This window comes from Sminthopsis crassicaudata, chromosome 5 (assembly GCF_048593235.1).
Source record: "Sminthopsis crassicaudata isolate SCR6 chromosome 5, ASM4859323v1, whole genome shotgun sequence".
Taxonomy (NCBI): Eukaryota; Metazoa; Chordata; class Mammalia; order Dasyuromorphia; family Dasyuridae; genus Sminthopsis; species Sminthopsis crassicaudata.
This window is the reverse complement of record NC_133621.1, coordinates 19,430,109-19,455,306: the sequence shown is the minus strand read 5'-3', so window position 1 is coordinate 19,455,306 and position 25,198 is coordinate 19,430,109. Positions and strand designations below refer to the sequence as shown.

The 25,198-nt window shown below is 40.9% G+C and overlaps 1 protein-coding gene and 1 long non-coding RNA gene across 3 annotated transcripts in view; one reads left to right on the top strand and one right to left on the bottom strand.

Moving 5' to 3' along the window:
• The window catches only part of CMTM8 (CKLF like MARVEL transmembrane domain containing 8), a 64,382-nt gene extending 47,339 nt beyond the window's left edge, over positions 1–17,043 (top strand). The window contains exons 2-4 of the mRNA XM_074267189.1: positions 9,587–9,760; positions 14,502–14,618; positions 16,620–17,043. Coding sequence (XP_074123290.1) covers positions 9,587–9,760; positions 14,502–14,618; positions 16,620–16,703 — 375 coding nt within the window. The 3' untranslated portion in view covers positions 16,704–17,043. The remainder of the gene's footprint in view (positions 1–9,586; positions 9,761–14,501; positions 14,619–16,619) is intronic.
• The window catches only part of LOC141542630 (uncharacterized), a 68,597-nt gene that overhangs the window by 41,006 nt on the left and 2,393 nt on the right, over positions 1–25,198 (bottom strand). The gene's annotated exons all lie outside the window — the stretch shown is intronic.

Here is a 25,198-nt window from a genome sequence, read left to right as displayed (position 1 = left end):
TCCGCTCTGTCTCCCTTGAATTATCTTCCTCTTTTGGCTCTGTTGATAAATCCCAAATACTGGGTTCTCTTTCCTTGGTTTCAGAAGCACAACAGTCTCCTGGTTGTCTCCTTTGCTGGATCCTACCCATTCCTTAATGATGACCTTCCTTATGCGTCTGACACTGGCTCTTCCTTACTTTGAGCACCATCCTTTGTTTCTTTGACTTCCACCAGAATGTCTGTGCAGGTGGTCTTGGAAACTTTTATCTCCAACCACCTCCAGGCTACATCTCCAATCTGGTGTTTCTCCCTGGATATCTCAGCTTGCTTAAAATGAAACTCCCGAGCTTCCCCTTTGAATCTTCTCTTTCTACTGACTACCTGACCATCACCTAAATTTTCCAATTTGTGACTCTGAAGTATCTCCTTCCCCCCATTCATCTCCAGCTGTTATCTGTTCCTGTTGGTTCTACTTCACTGTAACTCTATTATCTTGTATTTTCCCCACTACTGCTATTCTAGTAGCTTTCTTTAAAGCATCATATCAGAGATGGCATAATCCAATGGAAAGAGCATTGTATTTGGAGTCAGAACCTGGGTTCAAATCCTACCTCCATCCTTTACTACCTTGGTGACTTTGGGCAGTCACTTCCCTATTCTGGATCCCTTCAGTAAAAATGGGGGGCAAGGTTTGGACAAAATGACCTCTCAGGTCCCCTCCAGCTCTCAATCTGTGATCCAATGTAATATGTTGAATTGCTCCCAAAGTCTGTCACTGAGCAAGAGAGGTACAGGAAGGGAATTGCCATTTTCTCATATTCCTGATCATAAGAACCATGATTTAGAGCTGAAATCTAGAGGTTCTCTAGTCCAACTTCACATGTAAACTGAGGAAGTTAAGGCACAGTGAGAGTAGAAGGTAGTGTCAAAGTAAATAGACCGAGTCCCTTTGCTTATACAGTATACTTGACAAACCCACCATTCTTTCCACTGTCCCATGAGGCCTTTTTCTGGCTGACACTTCAGCCAAAGCTGGGAAAGGACCCTGACTTTGTGGATGGAGTTCCCTTGGACCACACCTGTCTGCTTAGTAATCCCCTGTCTCAGCACAGGGCCAGTGTCTGGTTGGACTTTTCCTGAGGCAGCGTCTGCTTCTGATTCCCAGCTTCTTCAGAATGTGTGTTTATAAACCCCTGAAATAATCAGAACAGTTGGAAAGTATCCAGTTGCTGTCGGTGAATAGAACTGGGTTTAAAGGTGCTCCTGCTCCTAGAATGGTATTTGGGCACCCTCTTGTGGCTAAAGTGGTAAGGTTGCCACGTTCCACTCAGCCCAGAACTTCATTTAAGTCCTGTGGAAGAACTGGAAGAAGCCTTGGCTTCCACTATCTGGACGTGGATAGAGGACTGTATGTAGAGAAAATTAAGGTCTGAGGATGACCTGATCCCAAGTCACATAGGTAGTAGGGAGCAGAACTCCCTAATTTAAAAAGTTTTATTTCTTAAAATAAGTAAATATTAGTGATGATGATACTGAAACCGACAAAACTTCAAAGATGGGAAGGAAAAGCTGTCATGGAAAAACAGAAAGAGAAGATGAGCAATTCATAAAGAGAGTGAATAAAGGAAAAGCTAAAAGTTGGGTAGAGGGAATGGTCCAACAATACCGTATATCTTAGCTATTCTCAGCAAAACAGTGATCCGAGGCAGTTCTAAAGGACTCATGATGAAAAATACTATCCACCTCCACAGGAAGAACTGATAGGGTCTGAATGCAAAATGAAGCATATTACTTTTTAAAATTTTGACATTTTCTTATGTTTTTCCCCTTTTGGGTGTGTATCTTCTTTTACAATATGACTAATATGGTAATATGCTTTACATGATTACACATGTTCAGTAACCTTTAGCAAATTGCTTATGGTCTCAGGGAGGAGGAAGTGGAGGGGGGGAGAGAATTTGGAATTCAAATTGTTTAAAAAATAAATATCAAAAATTGTCTTTACTTGTAACAAGGGAAAAAACATTTTATTAAAAAAAAAAAAAAAAAGACCTGTCAGCCCTCATTCTGGGTCTTTAGTACTTGAGAGAGACCATTGATCCAATTTAATTTACTGCTAGCCTAATTAATAAATTGTTCGTGTTCAGAAAAAAGCAAAGACTCCTGAACCAGATTAAAATTTCACTGGGAAATAGTCAACAAAATAAATACAAATACGATAGAACATAGATAAGGTTGTTCTGTGGTTCTCTAAGTCACTATGACCAGAGCCTGGGCTCCTGTAAGGTTTAGTAGCCCCCATTTCTATTTGAGTTTGACAGTTCTGCCCTAGATATTAGACTCTCTATGGTGAACCTGTGGGAGGACTTGGATAACAATTTCACAGGACCACCAGGAGTGACCTGCATTACTGGAAGGACCAACGTCCAAATCTCTGAGATCACAAATCCATTTGAATCTTTGACTATTTACTTAAGAAAAATCCATCATTCTGCAGTGATGCCAGATAGAGGAAGCTACGAGTCAAATGTTGGCCCCTTTATTTCTGCACATGAAGATGGTGCCTTTGTCTTTGTGTCTGACGACTGTCATTTCTTCTTTTTAAAAATTTGTAATTATTATGCTATAATTACATATCATATGCTTTATATGTAATAGAATATGTAATAACCTTTTGACGACCTTATATATTCTATTATATATTGTAATGATTGTAACAATATAGTCATATTTTGTAATTATGTCAATATTTCTTCATATATTCCTAGAGAAACTCATCCCTTTTAACAAAGAATTTAGAGGGGGCAGCTAGGTGGCGCAGTGGATAGAACACCAGCCTTGAATTCAGGAGGACCCGAGTTCAAATTTGGTCTCAGACACTTAACACTTCCTGGCTGTGTGACCCTAGGCAAGTCACTTAATCCCAGCCTCAGAAAAAAACAAAAAAACAAAACAAAACAAACAAAAAAAAAAAAAAAAAAAACAAAAAACAAAGAATTTAGAAGAGGAAAACAATTTAACAAAACTAACCAATATATTGAAAAAACTTAACTTTACATGCAGTATTCCATAACCATAATCCAAGGTATTTGTCCCTGCTTTGTTTGATTGTACAGATTTGTTAGAAGAGCAGGTACTGTACTAGTTGGCTACTGGCAAGAAACACTATCACTTTGATGTAAGAAAAAAAAAAAGCATCAATAAAATGCTGCAGAATAATTTTTAAAATTAAATTATATTGCAACCAACTTTACTTACCTCTCCACTACACTCTGGAGCCAAATCAATTGCTTATTTAGAATGATTAATGATTGGAGGGCATTTTATGTCCAGAGTTAATATCTGGAGAATGTAGAGACAGAACAGCACAGTGGGTAAGTACTTGACTCAAAATCAAACAAATCTAGATTCAACTCCTGCTTTGGACTGAGTGTGTACTTGGTTGAGTCATATAATTTTGCCCAGACTTTTTTCATTTGTGTAATAAGGGTGATGAGATCAAGTGTTTAAAGCCCTTTGCCAATCTTAGTAAATGTCAGTAGTAAATGTTAAAGTAAGGGAAAATGGGTTTTCCATTGTAACTAGAGGAATGTGGGTTAGACATAGACAAGAACTCCTTTGAGTGTATTAAATCTCAAATGTCGTTAAGGACATTTTAATCTGATTCCTTTAAACATTCATCCTTAGGTGTTTTCATTAGGAAAGGTTTCAAGAAAAAAAACCTCAGAGGCAGAGGAATAGACTAGATGGCCCAAGGATTAGATTCTCTATGAGGATAATTAACCATTTTTTCCTTCTGTGGAGTGGGGAGCTTAAAGCTTTTATCTGCTTATTTAGTTTATACTATGTGAGAACTCCAAAGAAAGGATGCTTAATGAAGATCTATTTTCTTGGTTTCCAGCAGTGGCAATGCGATTTATCTGGTGTTAAGATGCACAAGCCTGGTGTAATTCCTGGAAAACTCTGAGATTTACACTAATGGGATTTTTTTTTCTTCATTTTTTATTCATCATAACTGACAGGCAATCTATAAAAGTGCGCTCGACATTCAGTTTGATCAGAGATTGGGCCTTGATGAGATTGGGCATGGCACTCTGTGGGGAAAAAATGATACAAATTTCTTGATGAGGCTTGAAAAGGTCAGCTGTATTCTCAGTTGATGATTTGCATAGGGAACCATAATGGGTGGCTGTCAAGGAAGCCCAGCTTACTTCTTCAACACTAGAGAAAGGAGAGTTTACTCCCTGAACTGGTGTCTGAAAAATCAATGAAGGGCTCTCTCATTTGATACAGAGACATAAATTATGGAGTAAAAAAAAAACTTATTCCATTATTAAATATATTTAACTCAAGGAACCAAGTGCTAGGTCCTCCTGAGTTCAAATTGACTTCAAATACTTTACTAGCTCTGTGACCCTGGGCACCCATGTTTGCTTCAGTTTCTTCATCTATAAAAGGAGCTGGAGAAGAAAAGAGTGAAGCCCTCCAATAATTTTTGCCAAGAAAACCCCACAATGGAGTCTTGAACAGTCAGAATGAACAGTGACAAAACTTTAGATCTTTAACAAACTCCCTTTAGAGCTTCTTGTTATATTTGTACATTCATTCCCGGATTTTGCAACTATATTGTGTATTTAGCAAGGGTCAAGGTGACATAATAGATAAAGGGCTGATCTTTGAGGTAGAAAGATGTGGATTCAAGACTTCCTTCTCATGTACATTGAAAGTATTACTGTGAGCAAACCATTTAACTTTTTAGCAGTTACCAGGTAACTCTTTAAGACCATAAATTATAGTTGATTTATTATCTGCATTGGTGAGAACAATTTCCACACTGGAAGTTCCCTAGACTGATGAAATCGTAATCTGCACAAAGAATTTTTTTTAATATAGGTACAGAGTATATATGATTTTGAATTCTGCTTTCTTTGTCACACTATTGATTTCCTATCAATCTTTCCTAATTTATTACATTCCTTATACTTGTTTTTGTAGTTAGGCATCTAGGTGATGCATTGGATAGAGCAGTGGTTCTAAAAATAAAGAAGACTTGAGTTCGAATCCAACTAGCTGTGTGGGCAAGTCACTTAGCCTCTGCCTGCCTCAGTTTCTTCAAAGTAAAATGAGGATAATAACAGCACCTACTTCCTGAGGTTGTTGTGACAATCAAGTGAGATAAAATTTGTACCTGGTACATAGTAGATGCTATTTAGATCCTTATTCTTTTTCCTTAGATTGTATGATAAATGTTCCCTTTCTTCAGCCATTCCCCAACTCTTGAATATTTTGGTTGTTCCTAGTTTTCCAGGCTCAACAGTGTTCTGTTAGTATCCTGGATTGGGGAAGGCAGCTCTATTTTTTTTTCTTTTTGGTACATTACTTAGGGTATAGTTCCAATCCAGAGTCACAAAGAATAGTTATTTTTATACAACTTTCCTGGCTATAATGATCCTTATGGGAAGAAGGAGAAGGGGCAGAGTTTGGTTTTAGCTTGGTTTTGTTTTGTTTTGTTTTGTTTTTGTCACAGCAAAGAAAATTAAAGCAGAAAAATTGAAGTCCTCATGACTCACCAAGTCATATATTAAATCCAAAGGAGACTGAGAACTAGTAATATCTTAGCTTTTCCTTTAATCTACAATCTGTTGGTTCAGACGCTCAATTTGTCCCATGTGTCAGGGGAAAGGTCATTTGGCCATTTTCATGTTTGAATTCTCTTTGCTCTTGATTTTTGTTCACTTCTGGACGTCCCAGATGGGGCAACTTTGGACACCTTTGAACTCATTTGGTCTCACGGATAGTGTTGGTCAAGAAAGAAGGTGTAGGTATGGAGTCACAGCAGTAGTTTTTTATAATAGCTCCATTCCCTGTATTTTGGCTGGTGACATTTTATTTGCTTTAGTAGTCTAAAAGCATTGGACTTGACTCTCCGAAACTGCCGGGATCCCCTCTTCCTGCCTTATTCCTCCTTCATAATATGGTGTGTGTGACAGACAGGGAGGAAGGAGTTTCCATAGCTGTCCCCGATTATGGAGAACTCATTCATTATCCTTATCGGTTTCCATTCTCTTCTATCAGTGTTTACTCTTAATTTAATATCAACCCCAAATTAATGTCACTGACATTAAGGAGGCATTTCATAATCACAGTCATCCCCATCATCCTTGTTGTTAATGTTATTGTTATTATGCTCATTTTAAATTTAAGAGCTTTTTCACTTTTAATTCAGATCTTTTCCTCCGCCACTTAATAGTATTTTTTCCAATTACATGTAAAGATGGTTTTCAACATTTACTTTTATAAGATTTTTAGTTGCTATGCCCAAACGGCTATCAAACTATGCATACCCTGTAAACCAGCAATGTCTCTACTGGACTTATACCCCAGAGAGATATTAAAGGAGAGAAAGGGACCCACTTGTGCAAAAATGTTTGTAGTGGCCCTTTCTGTAGTGGCTAGAAACTGGGAACTGAGTGGCTGCCCATCAGTGTGGAGAATGGCTGAATAAGTTGTGGTGTGTGAATGTTATGGAATATTATTGTTCTATAAGAAATAATAAGCAAGATGATTTCAGAGAGGACTGGAGAGACTTATAGGAACAGATGCTGAGTGAAATGAGCAGAAGAAAGAGATCATGATACACAGCAACAAGATTATACGATAATCAATTCTGATGGGCATGGCTCTCTTCCAATTCCAATTCCAGGAGGCTTGTTATGGAGAGAGCCACTGTGGGAACTGAGTATGGAGCACCATAGAGTGTTTTCACCTTTTTTAATTGTTGTTTGCTTGCATTTTGTTTTCTTTCTCATTTTTTCCCTTTTGATCTGATTTTTCTTGTGCAGCACGATAATTGTGGAATTATGTATAGAAGAATTGCACATATTTAACATACTGAATTATTTGCCATCTAGGGGAAGGGATGAGGGGAAGAGAAGGAAAAAAAAATTTGGAACACAGGGTTTTGCAAGGGTGAATGGTAAAAACTGTCTATGCATATTTTGAAAATAAACAGTCTTTAAAAAAAAAAAAAAGATATTGAGCTCCTGATCTAAGTGAAGTAAGTAGAACCAAGAACACTGCAACAACAAGATTATGTGATGATCAATTCTGATGAATGTGGCTCTTTTCAAAAATGAGATGATTCAGGCCAATTCTAGTAGACTTGTGATGGAGAGAGCCATCTGCATCCAGAGAGAGGACCAGGACTGAATGTGGATCACAATATAGTATTTTCACTTTTTTGTTATTGTTTGCTTTTTTTTTCTTTCTCATTTTCCCCCCCTTTTTGATCTGGTTTTTCTTGTGTAGCATGATAAATGAAGAAATATAGAGAGAAGAATTGTATATATTTAATATATATTGGATTACTTGCTGTCTAAGAGAAAGTATAGGGGAAAGGAGGGAGAAAAATTTAAAACACCAGGTTTTGCAAGTGTGAATGTTGAAAACTATTTTTGCATGTATTTTGAAAATAAAAAGCTATTATTCAATTTTAATTTAATTTAATTTAATTTTTTTGCTGAGGCAATTGGGGTTCAGTGACTTGCCCAGGGTCACACAGCTAGCAGTGTTAAGTATCTAAGGTCACATTTGAACTCAGGTCCTCCTGACTTCAGGGCTGGTGCTCTATCCACTGTACTACCTGGCTCCCCCTGTTATTCAATTTTTAAAAAAGATTTTGAGTTCCAGTTTTTTCTCCTTCTCTTTTTCTCCTTTTCCCTCCCCAAGACAGCAAACAATCTGATAGTTTATTCATATACAAACATATTAGTCGTATTCCTATAATAGTCATCATGAAATAAAAATCATAACAAAAGGGAAAAAGCAGAAAAAAAACAAAAAAAAAAATTTAAGTGAAGATAGTATACTTCAATTAGCATTCAGACTCCCTAATTCTTTCTTTGGATAGGGATAATATTTTCTATCACCAATTTTTTTTTCTCAGTAGTATTTTATTTTCCCAATTACATGTAAGATAGTTTTCGACATTCATTTTTGTAAGATTTTGAGTTCCAAATTTTTCTCTTTCTCCCCTTCACTTATATCCCCTCCCAAGAAAGCAATCTAATATGGATAAGACATGTACCATCGATTTAAACTTATTCCCAAATTAGTCATGTAATGAAATAAGAATCAGAACAAAATGGGGGGAAAAAGTGAAAGTATGCTTCAATCTGCACCCAGTCTTTATTATTTTTTCTCTGAATATGGATGCCATTTTCCATCACAAGTCTATTAGAATTGTCTTGAATCACTGTATTACCGAGAAGGGCCAAGTCTATTATAGTTGATCATCACACTGTCTTCTTGTTACCGTGTAGGATGTTCTCCTGGTTTTAATCCTTTCACTGGGTATCAGTTCATGTAAGTCTTTCCAGGTTTTTCTGAAATCTGCCTGTTCAACATTTCTTATAGAATAATCATATTCCATTACATTCCTGTAGCACAACTTGTTCAATCATTCCCCGGTTAATGGATTCCCCTCAAGTTCCAATTCTACAAAAAGAGCTGTTGTAACTATTTCTGTACATGTAGAATCTTTTCTCATTTTTATGATCTCTTTGGGATACGGACTAGTAGTTGCTTTTTTGGATCAAAGGAGAGGCACAAAAAACGTTTGTTGGGGTCATTTTTGTAGTGGCCAGAAACTGGAAACTGAGTGGCTGCCCATCAGTTAGAAAATGGCTGGATGAGTTATGGTCTATGAGTGTTATGGAATATTATTGTTCTGCAAAAAATGAGCAGCAGGATGATTTCAGAGAGCCCTGGAGAGACTTAGATGAACTGATGCTAAGTGAAATGAGCAGGACCAGGAGATCATTGTACACGGCAACATCAATATTATACGATGACCAATTCTGATGATGGAGGCTAGTTCCAATGATCTTGTGATGAAGAGAGTATCTACTTCTTGTAGATATCTACTTGTGATGAAGAGAGGCTTGTGGAGACTGAGTGTAGACCACAACATAGCATTCTCACTCTTTTTTGTTATTCTTTGCTTGCATTTTATTTTCTTCATCATTTTTTTTCTGGTTTGATTTGATTTTTCTTGTACAGCAAGCTAATTGTATAAATATGTTTGCATGTATTGAATTTAACATGAATTTAACATGTTTAACATATATTGGACTACTTGCCATTTAGGGAAGGGTGGTAGAAAAAGGGGAGGAAACTGGAACACAAAGTTTTGCAAGGGCTAATATTTCAGAATTATCCATGCATATGTTTTGAAAAATAAAAAGCTTTAATTTAAAAAAAAAAAAAAGGATGGGCACAGTTTGGTTGCCCTTTGGGCATAATTTTGGGACTCTAGAATAATGATTTTCTCCCCCCCCCCCCCCGTTCCCTTTCTCTGTTTTTCTCTCCTCTCTTTCCAACTTCTTTCCCTTTCTGTCTTCCTCTACTTGTATTCTCTTCTTTCCCCCTTCTTTTCTTCTTCTCCTCTTCTTTGCTTTTCTCTCCTCTCTTCTCAATCCCTTTCCTTTCTACTCTTCCTCTTTTCCTTTCCCCTCATCTACATCCCCTTTCCCCTTTCTCCTTCCTTTCTCGTTTCCTTCTTTTCTTCCTGCCCATCCCCCTTTTCCATTCCACCATCTCTGCAGGTTTTTGGTCTGCTGGTATGGACTCTGATCGCTGGGACAGAGTATTTCCGGGTCCCTGCCTTTGGCTGGGTGATGTTCGTTGCAGTATTTTACTGGGTCCTGACGGTCTTCTTCTTAATCATCTATATGACAATGACCTACACCAGGATTCCCCAGGTGCCATGGACCACAGTGGTAAGAAAGCACATTCCTCCTTATTTTATTTTCTCGTCCATTTCCCCTTAACGCTAGCACTCTCCCTCTGAAGCTAGCTCCCATCTTTATCTTGTTTGTTCCTCCCCGATTCCCTGACACTAGGCTAACAAGAGGTGAAAGAGAGACAGTGTGTGTGTGAGTGTGTGTGTGTACACACCCACCAGAAGCTTCCATTCCAAGGTCCTCCAAAGGCTTCCCCACCACCAGCTGCTGCTGCTCTTAGAACTTCAGCCATTGCAGGAAACCCCCATTTGAAGGGCCATGGAGATCACTGAGTCACACCCCCAGGCCGTGGAGGGGAGAGTCTTTCTCTCAGTCTGCAGACCTCACCTCTGGCACAGCCGCAGGGAATTAAGTGGTAGGAGTGGCACCTGCCCATAGAACAACCTTTGGGTCATTAGATACCAGGCACTTCAATCTTGCCAGGCCACCATGAGGGTAAAGCCCCAGTGTTTGATAGCCCAGCACCACCTAACTGCCCGTTTCTAGATAACTCTTGCTGGAAAGCCTGCCCCCCAGACCTCTTACCTTCCATGACACTCCTCCTGATTAGGGGTTTTTATCCTGGGATCCATGCACCACCAACGGGATAGATGTCAGAAAGTTTGTGGATTTCAGTGGAAAAATTATACCTTTATTTCCCTGTAACTGATTTCCTTTGCAATCAATATTTAATTTGTGCATTTAAAAACATTATTCTGAACAGTGATTCCTGAGTTTCACCAGATTACCAAGAAGCATGTAACATAAAATGGCTAGAAATCCCTGTTCTAAAAGGATTTTCTTGGCACAGCAGGACTTCCAGCAGGACTCTGCCCTCATGCAAACTGTAAATATCATTTGCGAGTGTTCTTTCCCCAGCAAAGGCTTGGTTTCACTCCAGGCAGCCCATAACGTTAAATTGGCATCCTAAATTGGAACCTTAAGTTAGCGCACTCTCTGTCTCTCTCTGGCTCTGTCTGTCTGTCTGTGTGTCTGTCTGTCTGTCTCTCTCTGTCTCTCTCTCTCTCTCTCTCTCTCTCTCTCTCTCTCTCTCTCTCTCTCTCTCTCTCTCTCTCTCTCTCTCTCTCTCACACACACACACACACACACACACACACGCACACACTTAGATAAATAGGAATAAATAAATAGGAAGGTAGGTAGACAGACCGACAGTTGCTTTTTAGAAATGTTAGTGGAGGGGCAGCTAGGTGGTGCAATGGATAGAGAACCATCCCTGAAGTCAGGAGGACCCGAGTTCAAATGTGACCTTAGACACTTAAAACTTCCTAGCTGTGTGACCCTGGGCAAGTCACTTAACCCCAATTGCCTCAGAGGAAAAATTGTTACTACAACTTGTCAATAACCTCAACACCTGAATGCCCTCCCTCCTGATAAAATGAAATTAAACCAGTCTTCACTGCCCGTCTCTTTGACTCTGTTAGGCATCATAGCACTGTTGTTAGAAGCCTTGGGACATGGCTGGCATTAGTACCGAGGCCAAAGAAAGAAGTGGAATCAGGTCAAGCACAGCACGCCTTGTCTTGCCCTTGTGGCAGCCTGAATGGCTGGGGAGCTTCGGAGATGGAGAGAGACGGGAAAAGGGAAGGAGAGAAGGAGGGAGGGAGGGAGCTCTGTGACCTGGCTGCTGTAATAGAACTGGACAGACAACTTGTGCCTCCTTGGAGGTCAGGGATTCACTGTAGGAGGCTTGGACCGCCACCACTGATCTGGTTCCCCTTCTGAGGAAGCCCTCGTCCCTGGCGTTCGTGCTAACTACCAAAGAAGAGAGTACTTGTGTCTCCCTGCTGGTCCCTCAGGTGCCTGGTGGCCTGTGACATAGGGAGGAGTCGGTATTCTTGGAAGTCTGCATCTTCATGTTGAAAGGGGCATTGAGAAATGGGGCCGGCTGCACTTCTACGACTGTGCTTATCCCAAGATTTTACCCTGGCATCCTAAGGATCTCATCTGGGGAGATGCCTGGGAATAGCACCAGCTGGTCCCCTAAAAACTGAACTGAGGGCGTGCCCCAGATGCCTTCTGGGAAAATCAGTTGTCCCTTTATCTCCAGATGTGTAGCCGTCCCCACACACAAAACACTTTTGAAGGAGAGATTAAGAAATTGCTACTTGGAGCTCATTGGAAATGACTTATTCCTCTAGTCCACTTCCCGGGCTAGAAAGGGTCAAGGTCACCTGCAGCAATAATTCCAACTTCACCTTCACTCTGACCCTCTGGAGTGATGGCTGCTGTAACCATTCGAGGCCTGGTGGTGGGCACTTTTCCATGAATACACAGGGCGTGAATGCTGCAGTTGAGATTGGAACTCTGGTTCTCCCACTGCCAAGTCCAAACCGCTTCCTGTTTTCCCAAGGTCTATGAGTCAGTCTTGTCCATTGGTGGTGGTGGTCCATGGCACAAGTTAGTAGTTCCATTTTAAATGAGGAAAGTGAGCACCCCCCAAAGTTCATACTGTACCCAAGCTTAGAGTAGCTGCAGTATCTCGGACTAGACCCTAAAACTGGTCCCTCGTATCACCCTTTGTGAAGGGAATCACAGTTCTGTGATAAATGAGCTACTTCAGACTCCCTCTAGCCACCATTGTGCAGACAAAGCGATATCCACCCCCTTGGCCACTGAACGGGGCTCCATCCTGAGCAGGATGCTCTGCTGGCAGACCCGCCATCTTGATGAGCTCTCTTCGCTTGGCAAACCCAATAGCTTTGTGATTGTTTCCCTGATCTCATTTGTTGTCAGCAGCCCTGGCCTCTTGTGAATCCAGGTGCTGCCTGGAATAAAACCCTGCTGCGTCTGCCCTCCCAGCTGCCAATCGAAATGAGCCAGGGCTAACACTCTGCTTTCCCACCACATAGCATTGATTGGGGAGCATGTGCCAGTTAGGCAGACCAACCACAGGGAGAAATACTCTTCTGTCGTGATTAACTGCCTGGACTCTACTCTAGTCAATAAATCCTTTTGAGTTACTTTTGCTCCCGGGACATGACAATCCAATTCGGACTCAATCCATGCTCCGAGCCAGGAATGCCCTCCCCATCCTAACTTTTACTTCTTGGAATTCCTCATTTCCTTTAAGGTCCAGCCATCCTCGAAATTACTTTGTATTAGTTTGCATTTGCCTCCTCTCCCTCCTTAGGACCCCCAGAATATAGCCATTTTTGTCCTTATATCCTCAGCACCTAGGACAGTTCCTGGTATGCATCAAGTACACAATAAATATTGGATTGAATTGAACTGAAAAGTCAGCGTGACTTCTCGAACTCTGGACTCGAGTTAGAAGGCCTCTCTCAGCAGAGGAGGGTATTATAAAGAACAACCCTTTAACCAAACATGGAAAGTCTATAAGCTGCTGACTGGGGAAATTTCATCTTTCTACAGATACTTTTAGTTTTTATATTGCCTTGATTTCCATGTAGATCCCCCCATTTTCCTTCCTGAGTCAGCCTTCCCCTGAAACAAATGGCCATAAAGAATAAAGGGAGAAAATAGTTCACAAAACCAAGAACCCAATCTAGACTCTGCTAATGTCTGCACCCCTCCGTATCTATTGATCCCCTTCTGGGGACTCAGCTTTTTCCTGCACAGAACTGGAACTAGCTATGTTTCCAAGATACCTGGTTCTCCCCACCCCTTTCCATTCCTACTTTTCCTTTTTTGTTCATAATGCATTGCTTATGTGTGAAATAGGCAGGTCTTTTCTAAGCTCTCCAGACCCCCAGCTCAGAAGATTGTGGGACCAACAATGGTGGTTCTTGCTCCAACGGATTTTCCTCAGCCAGTTTCCTTTCAGCTCTAAAGCTGATTGAAGCTCCAAAGTACAGAAAAGTTGATTTCAGAAACAGATGGTAACTTAACAGGAGTCATTTGTCTGGTACAATACATTAGCAGAGAGTCCTCAGGAAGCTGGTGATTGCTTTGACTTTCTCCCATTATTTCATGTCCCTTATTAGCTTCTCTCTGACATTCCTATTATGGTTAAAGAGTCTGCTTATTTTTTCCTAATCTATGCTGCTTTTGCCATTTGTAAATTAAATTTTTTTTAATTATCAAGAATTTGTTTTTTCTCCCTTCCATCTCACATCTTCTGGAGAGGGAGGGAGGGAAGAAAGAAGGGAAGGAGAGAATCTTTGTAACACATAAGCAAAGTCCAGCAAAACAAATTTCCCCATTGGCTAAGTTCAAAAACTGTGGCTCGTTTGGCATATTAGTCTGTGATCTCACCGTCAGAAGGTGGTTAATAGCTTCTTCCTCAGCTGTCTTGTTTGTCTTTTTTCCAGACTCATTTCCCATCATACCACTCCCCCCCTCCAAAAAAATTGAATCATTCCTCAAAATAAAAATGTGAGCAAACAACTGTCGGACAATCTATGCAACATTTTCCATCCATAATTCCTCATTTTCCTGCTGAGAAAAGATAGACATGGGTCTTCTTTCTAGGACCAAAATTGGTCACTGTCAGTTGTGAGTTTGGCAGCAGTCCAGCATTGTGTCTACTGGTCTCCTGTTTCTCCTTTCCTGCTCAATCAGTCCATTCAAGTCTTCCTGTCTGTTTAAAAATTGGGTGCCCTGGATGAAATGGAAGTCTACTGTTAATTACTGAGGGAGGCCCATTGAAGTGGAAAGTACCCTAGGCTTGCAGGTACAAGACCTGGGTTCATATTCATCATGTTCACCTGAAGATCACGTGTTTCTGATCCCTCCTCTCTTTTGTCTCACACAGGGCCTCTGCTTTAATGGAAGTGCCTTTGTTTTGTACCTTATTGCCGCCATCGTAGACGCTTCCTCGGTTACCAAAGAGAGGGACAGCCACAATTACAACAGCTGGGCCGCCTCCTCGGTAAGTAAGCTTTCTCCATCTCTTGACACTCGACAGTGCACAGAGCCTCTGTCCCCCTCCCCACCTGTCCCTATAGCCCTGCTCATGAGGACCAAAGCCAGTCAAAAAGCATTTATTTATTTATGTGCTTGGACAGACTTTGGGAGATAGTGGAGGATAACAGCACCTGGTGGGATATGGTCCATGGGGTCATGAAGGGTCAGGCATGACTAAAAATGAACAATGATATGCCAGAAATTGGCTTGAGATACAAAAAGAGCTTTTGAGGAACTTACAATCAAATAGGGGAGAGAGCCTGTAAACAAATCTGTACAGCATAAAGAGCAAATAAGAGAAGGAAAAAGCTAGAATGAAGAGGGCTTGGGAAAGGATTCATTAAAAGATGAGACTTTAGCTGGAACCTGAAAGAACCTGGGAAAGCAGGAGACAGATGAGGAGGAAAATTATTCTAGACCCCTCTATATTTAAGCCACAACTATGGTCCTTGCCAGCAGACTTCTGGGAATCAACAACAGTGTGTGGGAGCCACACCACAGATCAGAGATAGAGAAGATGTCTTGAGACGTATGAGAAAACTGACTGCAAAGTTTAAAATGTGGATTTTCTTCTTGTTAAACTTTGTCTCATATGAAGAAAGAGCTTTCCAGGAAATCTGTGATCCCCATTGGAGCCAAATTTTGCAAAATCAGTTTGATTGCATTTGTTTTTGTAGGCAGCTGAAGTGCAGTGGAAAGAACACTGGGGGGAAGGCGGGTGTTTGGAAACTGGGTTTCACATCCTGGATCTGCCACTTACTGTGTGACCTTGAACAATCAATAAACATTTATTCAGGGCCTATGAGTCATTTTATTCTGTTTCCTCACCTGAAAGATGGAGATAAAAATGCCCATAGTATTTGATCTTGCCTTCACAAAGGCTTTATAAGCTTCAAGACAAGCCCTACGATGCAGTTTTATTATCCCCATTTTACAGATGAGGAAAATGAAATAACATGATAGATAAAACTTCTTTGATCTTGAAGAGGAGGACATTAGGGAGATGATGGTGTGATGTGCAAGTGAATTGGATTTGAGTGAGGGAGGGTTGGGCAAAGTCACATTTCTCTCCAGAGCCCTCTGGGTCCAGTGGCCAGACGTAGATCAGGCCCTGCACACAATGGGAGATTTTGGCCTTTTTAAGCTAACCTCTTCCATAGGTCTCTGACCTGTCTGACTGGGGCAACAACCAATCAGTGATGAAGACGAGGTAAGAAATGAGGAAGAGAATGGCCTCTTTTACCTAGTCAAAAAAAATCAATCTGAGAGGGGAGGGTTTTTTGGACAAAATAGAAACAATTACTATTTGTGTTCACTGAGTAAATTGAGACCCAAACAGTGACCAACTGGCGTTTGACTTGGCCAATCAATGAGAGCCTGAGTGATTTGGATTTAAGGCCTAATCCTTAAGAAAGGAATCTAGCTGGTTAACCCCAAGATATCTCAGGAGATTTCAGCAATCACAAAAAAATTACATTTCTTTGAGCAGAGCACCTGTAGGTGGAGGTATGGTATGTGTCCTAAGTGGACACAGAGAAGGGAAGGAAGGGAAAGAAGAAAAAGGAAAGAAATAACTGACCGGTTCTTGTTGGTTCACCAGCGTTGCAGCTCCTACTCCCACCCACAGAAATTGTTGTTTGTCCTTCGAGGGAGGGCTGGGCAAGGTCGCCTGCCTCACTTTCCCCTCCAGGGCCATCTGGATCCAATGGCCACCTATAGGTCAGGACCACTGGAGATGGTCCCCACCTTCTCTAACCATTTGATGCATAATTACCCATGGTCTCACTCTTCCCAAAGCAAAACTGAAGCTGGGATAAACAGGCAGTGAACTCAGAGACTTGCATCAAGAAAGTCGTTTCTGACTAGATCATAGTGCTAAAGTGTGAGTCAAGGAAGGACAGATCCTTAAGTTCATGAATTAGGATGTTCTATAACACCCCACTCTAATCTCTTTCCTCTCCCACAGTTCTTTGCCTTTGTGGTCACAATCTGCTATGCTGGGAACACGTATTTCAGCTTTCTGTCGTGGAGATCCCGGAGCACACAGTGATCGCCATTTCGACGATGATTTTAACAGAAAGAACGTCGCTGTAAAAGCCGCCACGAGTAGCATGTACATTTCCAGAGAACTGTGTTTTTGGCGTGTTTTTGTACACTTAATTCCATTGTGGTCACTATGGTCAGTTGCAAGTAAACTGGATATTTGTTTACAAAACGCTGTAAACCCTTAGGACAAAACCTTTTCAGTACATTGTTACAAACTTTGTAAATCCTATTTTTTCTTAGATAATAAGTAAGAATCGCTAATGTTAAGAACACATCCAGTTTGTAAATCTAACCTTTAAAATGTCAGACTTTTTTTTTTTTTTTGATTAAATGTTTGAAAATCACCCATGAACTTCAGTGTCTGAGTTTTGGGGACATATTATTTTTTTGGGGGGAACATATTAAAGAAAAATGAGTCTTTTCATTACAACCAAAGCACGTGGCTCCGTGGGACATTGAGTGCTTGCAAGATTATTTAGGAGAAACCTACCTGGATTAGAAGAGCAAGTTTAGGGGATTAACTCATCACCTGTACACTTACAGTCACTGCCTTTGGGGTCCTGTGCTCTACAACAGAGAGGAGAAAGGGCTGCCTAAATCAGATGAAAATGTTAATTCTGAAATACTTCAGAAAATGCATTAAAATACATAGAACATAGATGATATTAAAATATGGTTTTCTAAGTCATTATGCACTCCATGGGGGTCTTTATGTACAATTTAAATTTTGTACCCCTGCCCTACGTGTTTTGAAAATCTGTCAAAGGGAATTAATTCATTGAATTAATTTAAATTTAAATTTAAATGTAAAAATAGCAAAACCAAGCCAAATGACAGGAAAATATGGGGTCTGCAGAGATCTGCCTTCTAGAGCCAGTAAGCTTTTGGACGATCCCTGAAGCAGGACCATAACTACACTTGGGAGAGCCAGGCTTGACCCCCCCCACCCAGGTGATGTGGGAGTTTCCAGTGGCAGTCATGTGAACCCCTTCCCCCCCCATCCTTCTGGCTCTGCCTCCAGTGGGACCCACCAGCTTCAGAGCATACATCCTCTCTTTGGTATCAGCTTTCCCCCACCCAAGTAGCCCCCTCACTTTAGCAGGAGGCAGCCTTCAGGGACTTGAATGTGTCCCAGGATGAGATCCTTCTCCCCCACAGAATGTCTACTCTCTTCTCTCATCCCCAAATTCACTAATAACGACTCTGCTGTGGACATAGAAGTAACCCCCACACTCATTCTTTGCCATTGGTCACAGCATCACCGAATGTTTCATAGCAAACTCACACAGGGGACAGCTGCTAGCTCAATTTGGGCTTAAAAAACCATGATCCTTTGGGCTAATAACCAGGTTTATGGCACCCAAACCACTAGAAATCACAGAATACAAAGGGAATTGTGCTCATCTGTTCAGTTGCCACCAGGGTCTCCATCTTCAATCAGCAACACCCTAAAAGGCCCAGGAAATCACTCCACATCTGCAGGCCAATTCCAGTTGCCCACAGCACCTGGGGCTCACACAGTTTTATCCCAAGAACTGCAAAAGGAGCCAGAGTCCTTTCCAAAATATTGCTAATTTAGGACAAGCAGATCCTGGGTACCTTTGAATACATCTGTTTTCTTTAGGGCTCTATCAATGTTATCTCACAATCAACTCTGATGAAGGTATTAATCTGATTTTGATTTTCCATTTAAATGGAAACTGAGGCTGAAAGGTTAGGTAACTTTCCCAGAGTTTACACAACTAGAAAGAAACCAAAGAGGGATTTGAACTCATATTTTCCTGACTTCAGGTCTAACACTCTCCTTATCGTGTCATCTTGCTTCCTTTGTTTTACTAAATTATGTCAGATTAGTCAGGAGATCTAGGAAAAGAATGAGAAAAAAGGTTCCATTTCTCCACATGTCAAGGTATCATCCTCATCATGTCATCGATCCTTATAGAAGGTGAAGAGTGAACAACAATCCTCCAATTCATTTCCTCAGCTTGATTTCCCTCCTATGTACAGGCCCCTGCTCCTCACTGGCTTAGCATGGCTAGTTAGCTTATATTCTACTCCTGTTGTCCTACAGAAATGATAAAGTGCCATCAGGCAAGATCTAATTAGTCTCGTTGCCCATATATTTTTAAAGCCCTCTTTAAAATATGACTAAATAGAACTGAATATTTTTTAAAAAATATTTTAATACTTTTAACTTACCAGATATACGCATGGGTAATTTCACAACATTGACAATGGCCAAACCTTTTGTTCTAATTTCTCCCCTCCTTCCCGCCCCCCCCCCCCCGATGGCTGGTTGACCAATACATGTTAAATATGTTAGAGTATAAGTTAAATACAATATATGTATACATGTCCAAACAGTTGTTTCGCTGTACAAAAGAATCGGACTTAAAATAGTGTACAATTAGCCTGTGAAGGAAATCCAAAATGAAGGTGGGTAAAATTAGAGGGATTGGGAATTCTATGTAGTGGTTCATAATCATCTCCTAGAGTTCTTTTGCTGGGTGTAGCTGGTTCAGTTCATTACTGTAGAGCTGGATATTTTAAAGGAAATATTGTCTCTGCCCTCAGAGTTTTCCATCTGAAATGGGAATTCGGGCAAGTCATCATGCAGTATTTTTAAAGTACCACTGGGGATACAAAAAAGGAGGGGGACCTATAGTAAGGAAAAACTCAATCTATATTAAATAGCAGGGGATTGGAGCTGGTCAGTCATCAGGGCCTCCTGAAGGCCAAATGGTGGCTGCCTAACTTACAAACTACCTAACTGACTACAGGGGATTTGACCTTGGAGTTCAGACTTGGTTCAAATCCTGGCCAGGCCCCTTACTGTGTGACCTTGGCTTAGCCTTAGCCCAGGTGTCTATGAAGTGGCCACAATAATCCTTGTACTACCTAATGATAAAACTCATTAACTCAGTGCTCTAACATTCTCAAAGCACCATACAAACATTATCTCACTGGATCCTCACAACAACCCTGGGAAGTTGATGCTCTTATTATTATCCCCATTTTACAGCCGGGGACATAGTCTCTAAAGGTAAAATCACAAAGCTAATAAGTATCCAAGAGGATCCAGATTTAGGGTTTCCTAAAACAAGTCCAGTGTTCTAACCACTATCCCATACTGCCTCTTACGGGTTATTGTGAAGATCAAATAAAGGTAACCTTTGGGGGGGGGGGGACAATTTAATAATTTTATTTTAACAAAGCCAACATATTATTAAAAAGAATGGTCATTTGGCTATCTCTTTTAGACCAAAAACAAACACTTTATCAAAAATTTCTTGGGACTGGAGGGGAGACAATGTGAAAGGAAAAAATGGAAAAAATGGATGACAAAATGGCTTGACAACAATCAAAGGAGGCAATCCCCCTTCATAACATTGACAAAATCAGAAAAGGAGATCCCCTTTGATAAGTAGACCTTACAAATAAACTATGTGAAGGAAAAAGTAGATGTGTCTAAAAGTAATCTTTTTAAATGAATTGTATATCAGAAGAATTAGAAGAATTGGGAAAGCAGGGATTTGTGTTCCTTTCACAGAATCCAGACAAATCAGGGGAGTGTCAGGTCCACCTCATTGTCTTTTTAAGAATCAACCCATAGACAAAAACAAATAGTAGCTTTGTCTTTGACTTTAATGGCATATTCTCCCTTTTAGTTTTAAGGTATGGTTTGTTGTATTATGCTTAAGATTGTTTTTGTTTCATTACGAATAAAAATAATATCCGGCATGATTGAGTGTAAGTGCAAAAATAAAATAAAATTCCTCAGGTATTCCTCTTACTGAAATCTGCTGGGCATGTCTGTGGTGCCTTTGCTTGGGAAGCCTTCTCCCCGAAGATCCTTCTAGCCTCCCCTCCCCACACTGGCCCCTATATACCCACACACATTCACACACACACACAAACTAAGGCTCTCTCTTCAAGTGGAACAACCACTAAACCAAAGTGAATGAATAGCCAAGAGGGGTGAGAACTTTGTCTCCAGGACCCGGGCTGCTCGGCCTCCTGTAGAGTCATCATGTTTGATGTCCGAGGCCACAGAGGCAAGTGCAGAGGTGATATATTTCCAGGAATTTGTATAAGGCTAGTCAGTGCCTCTGGGCCTCTGTTCCCACACCTTGAAAAAATGAGAAAATTGGCTAAGATTGGGGGGTTAATGGGGATCGGTGGATAGTTAAGAATCTGAGAACATGCATGGGAAAAACAAATAAGCTCTTCATGTTCACTAAGTGTCAGCTGAAATAGCATTTATTTACAAACACTCTTAGAAGAAGTCCAGCCAGTCCAACATCAAAGGGCTCCAAGACATTGAAAAAGTTAAGGTCCCTGACTTAGATAAACTCCATGGTCCCTTACCACTCCAAAGTTCAAGTCAATTCAATTATTAAGCACTTATTAATGCAAAGTGCTAGGGTTATGAGGACAAGGAAACTAGGAGTGAGGGAAATAAGCATTTATAAGTTCCTACTATGTACCGGTTCCTGTGATAAATGCTTTTTACCAATATTAATTCATTTACTACTTACAACCCCCCTGCAAGGTAGGTGTTTTATTATTGCCATTTTACAGTCATGGAAACCAAAGCAAACACACTGCTAGTAAGTGTCTGAAGATGGATTCAGGTCTTCCTGACCGTTTGTGTACCTCTCTATCCACTGCTCCACCTGGCAGCCTTCACCAAACACTCTTTGCCCTTGAGTTTACATTCTACTAGGGGACAGTGAAGGCATGTAAATGAATTAAAAAGTACATAAAAAGAGCATATATATATGTATACATATATATATATATATATATTTGCTGAGGCAATCAGGGTTAAGTGACTTGCCCAAGGTCACACAGCTAGGAAGTGTTAAGTGCCTTCGACCAGATTTGAACTCAGGTTCTCCTGACTTCAGGGCCGATGCTCTATCCACTACACCAACTAGCTGCCCCCAAAATAATATTTTTAAGGGAAGAAAACATTAACAATGGGCTACATTAGCCAGGGCTTCATGGAGCAGATGGCTGCTAAGCTAGAAGAAAGGATGAGATTTTTCTTAGGTGAAAACAAGGAGAAGAAGCATGTTCCAGACATGTGGAGATGGGATGCTTTAGACCGCAGATAACTAGCAAATCAGTGTGACCTGAATAGAACTGAGGAATACAAAATAAGCCTGGGAAGGGAGGTAGGAGCCAGATCATGGAGGAACTTAATGCCCTGTGATTCTACGATACTGTTATTAGTAAAGTTAAGAGAAAGGACAACAAACCCCCCGATACTGACTTGGGAGAAGTGATTTTGTGGGGTCAGTGCCCTCCGTGGGAATGTCTTAGAGTGTGCCCCTTCCCCTTAAGGTGTTTGTTTTCCCCGTTTTTGTTTTTTTTTAATAACACCGGAATATCATCGGCTCTGATGGAAAAGCAAAACTTAAACCAGGGTACTGAGCAAAGTTGATCCTTTCTGTTAGTTAACGTGTCTACAAACCCCAGTCATGCTCCCTTTATTCCCTGTGAGAGACAAATTTTAACCCGCTGCCACATGCAAGCATTAGGTTCTAGTGGGCCCAGTCAAAGGAGGAATGAGTGCTGAGGATGCTGAAAAGTAAGGCTGCTGAATGTTGGTCACCCCCTCCTTGGACACGCCTGACTGAAGGGCATCTTAGGACAAGCTATGTTGGAAGTGGTGTGGTACAGTGACCTGGGAGTCAGAGAGCTGGATTGGGCCTGCCTCCGCCACAGACTAGGGATTGAGGAGCTGCTTTCCTGCCTTCCTCAGCTCCCTGGATTGTAAAATGACTAGGGGATTAGCATAATAGTTCATGAGTGGGAAGAAGTCTTAGGATAGATCTTGTCTCAATCCCATATTTACAGACAAGTAAACTGAGGCCTAGAGAGGTGAAGAAAAAAGAGACACAAATCTGGTTGTAAATCATGGAAATCCCTGAATTACTGATCTTTCTATGGATTTTTCTGGTTCTGGGATCCTATGATCCCCATAACTGCCGAATCTTTCTTTTTCTCCTTCCTGCTCCAGGCACTATTCTATTTTGCAAGAGGAAACAGCCCACCAAAGTCAATAGACCCCAAAATTTGGCACACCAATCAAACCCTCAGCGTGGACCCGTGGGCCTTTGTGGGCTGCACACTGAGCAGCCCTAGATAGAAGCTGTGTCTCACTTTCCTGGTTTGGAGTGTGTGTGTAGGTGGGCCTGGGTGCAGGTCTCTCCCACGCACGTGCTTGGAGGGACACTTGAGGAAACATTGGCCAGTAACACAATAACCCCCAGTGGGGAGCGTCCTGTGCACAGCTTCTAGATCTGTCTGGGAATGATCCATGGCCCAGAAGAACAGTAGGCTTGGTTTTGAAAAGTGATGGCTGACTTTGTGCTTCGGAATATCTCTGTGGGCTCTCGCTTTGTGTACTTCAAAGCCACACAGGGAAATAGGCACTTATTTTTAACTGAAAGGAAATCAGAATTTCCTCTTTTGAGTGTTGAGAGGCAAGGTTCATGAATTCTTTTCAGCAGTGTGGGCATTTAGGTGACTAAAGCATTTATCTTGTGATTCTCCGATAACTTTTTCCATTATTCAAAGGGGCTGTAAATTACTTCTGGTTTGAGTTTGGAAGGAAAGCAACTTTGTCTTTGTTTCAATGAGAACATCAGAACAAACCCCAAACCATTTCATACTAGGATCAATTAAAGATTTGAAAATAAAGGCAGCTAGGTGGTGCAGTGGATAGAATACCAGCCTTGAAGTCAGGAGGACCTGAGTTCAAATGTGAGGAGACTTAACACTTCCTAGCTGTGTGACCCTGGGCAGGTAGTGGGAAGTTGGAAGACTTGCAAACATTTTTTCTATAAAATTCAGAATGTCAATTTTATGTGCAAGACCAGAAGGGAATCAAACGATCAGTGGGCGTGCCCCCCAATAGTTCTGGGAACTTGGGTAACTGACTTCCTCTCCTTGGCTCTCAGTTTTTTTTTTATCTGTAAAATGAAGATATTGAACTAAATAATTGTTCCCATCTCTTCCAACTTAAAAAAAAAATCGATTCTCGGATACTATTAATAATGCACCACGTGCTTTAACTGTTTGCCATCTGTATTCGCCTCATGGTCCTTCCAAAACTTTTAGATTTTTGTTGGTAGAATTGGATTGTTTTAATCTCATGTGCTTACCCTTTCCCTGCAGATCGATAATGTCCTTTAAGCTATTAATTACTCTGCAATAAATATTTCTGATTTATACCCTACAAAAGAATGATCTGGCCAATGAACAAATGATAAAAATGTAAGAATAGATATGCTTCCGGGATTTTATTCATGACAGCATTTCATTTGAGTTTGCAATTGCACCCATAAGCAGATGTTCCCTCTAGGCAAAGGTACAAAGAAAGCAGGGAGAACTGAAGCAAGATCCCGAACACCGATATATCGATTTTAACCCCATTGATATCACTATATTCACAGAAGTACAGGGAAATGCAGAATAAAGAATAGATCCAGTTTGATCTGGCTGAAAAGAAATTCATAACCTACAAGCCATTCTCTTTAGTGGCCAGCAGCTCTGGTATTAAGGTAGAATAGACCTCAAACAAGAGACGAGTTGCCCAACCCAGGACCCATATCTCAAGCCTCCTTAGTTGTATAATATCTGAGACTTTAGTAGAGAGACCACAAGTGCTGGCTGACTAAAAACAGCAAAAGGAGGAAGCCAGAAAGTTTCAAGTGTTTCTGTACAGAGTGGTATTGGCTAGCAGGAGGTCTGGGGTAGGTGGGAGTGAGGAGAAATGGGGTGGGGAGAATGCAGATGAAACAAAAAGCATGGTCCCTACCCCCCCCAGCTCATCCCCAGCACCTCAGAATAGGCAAGATTTGACCAAGGACACCTCTAATATGGACTATTTTATCGGCAGGCTGTCAGATGGAGAAGAAACTATCACATTGGAAATTTTATAATAATAGGATTTTATTTTTCAAAACACATGCAAAGATAGTGTTCAACATTCACCCTTGCAAAACCTTGTGTTCTAAGTTTTTTTCTCTCCTCCACTCCCCTCCCCTAGACATTAAGTAATCCAATATAGGTTAAAAGTGCAATTCTTCTAAACATATTTCCACATTTGTCATGCTTGTTGCACAAGAAAAATCAGATCAAAAGGGGAGAAAATGAGGGGAAAAAAAGCAAGCAAATAACAACAAAAAAGGTGAAAATACTATTTTGTGATCCACATTTGGTCTCCATAGTCAAGAGACTACCCTATTACAGGAGGTGCTATGGATTATGAAGGTCTTTAAGACAAAGAGTACTTGTCTTCTATTTTTATGCTTTGGAGATTGTGTTGTCCCATGACTCACAGTCACACAGTAACTCCTAGTGGAACACTGATGTTAAAAAGATCACAACAATACCCAGTTATACAGCAACCCAGTCTAGTACTCTCTCGGTCAATGGGTAGCCATAAAGGTTCATTGTAGGCATATGTGCTATAGCCAATTCTGC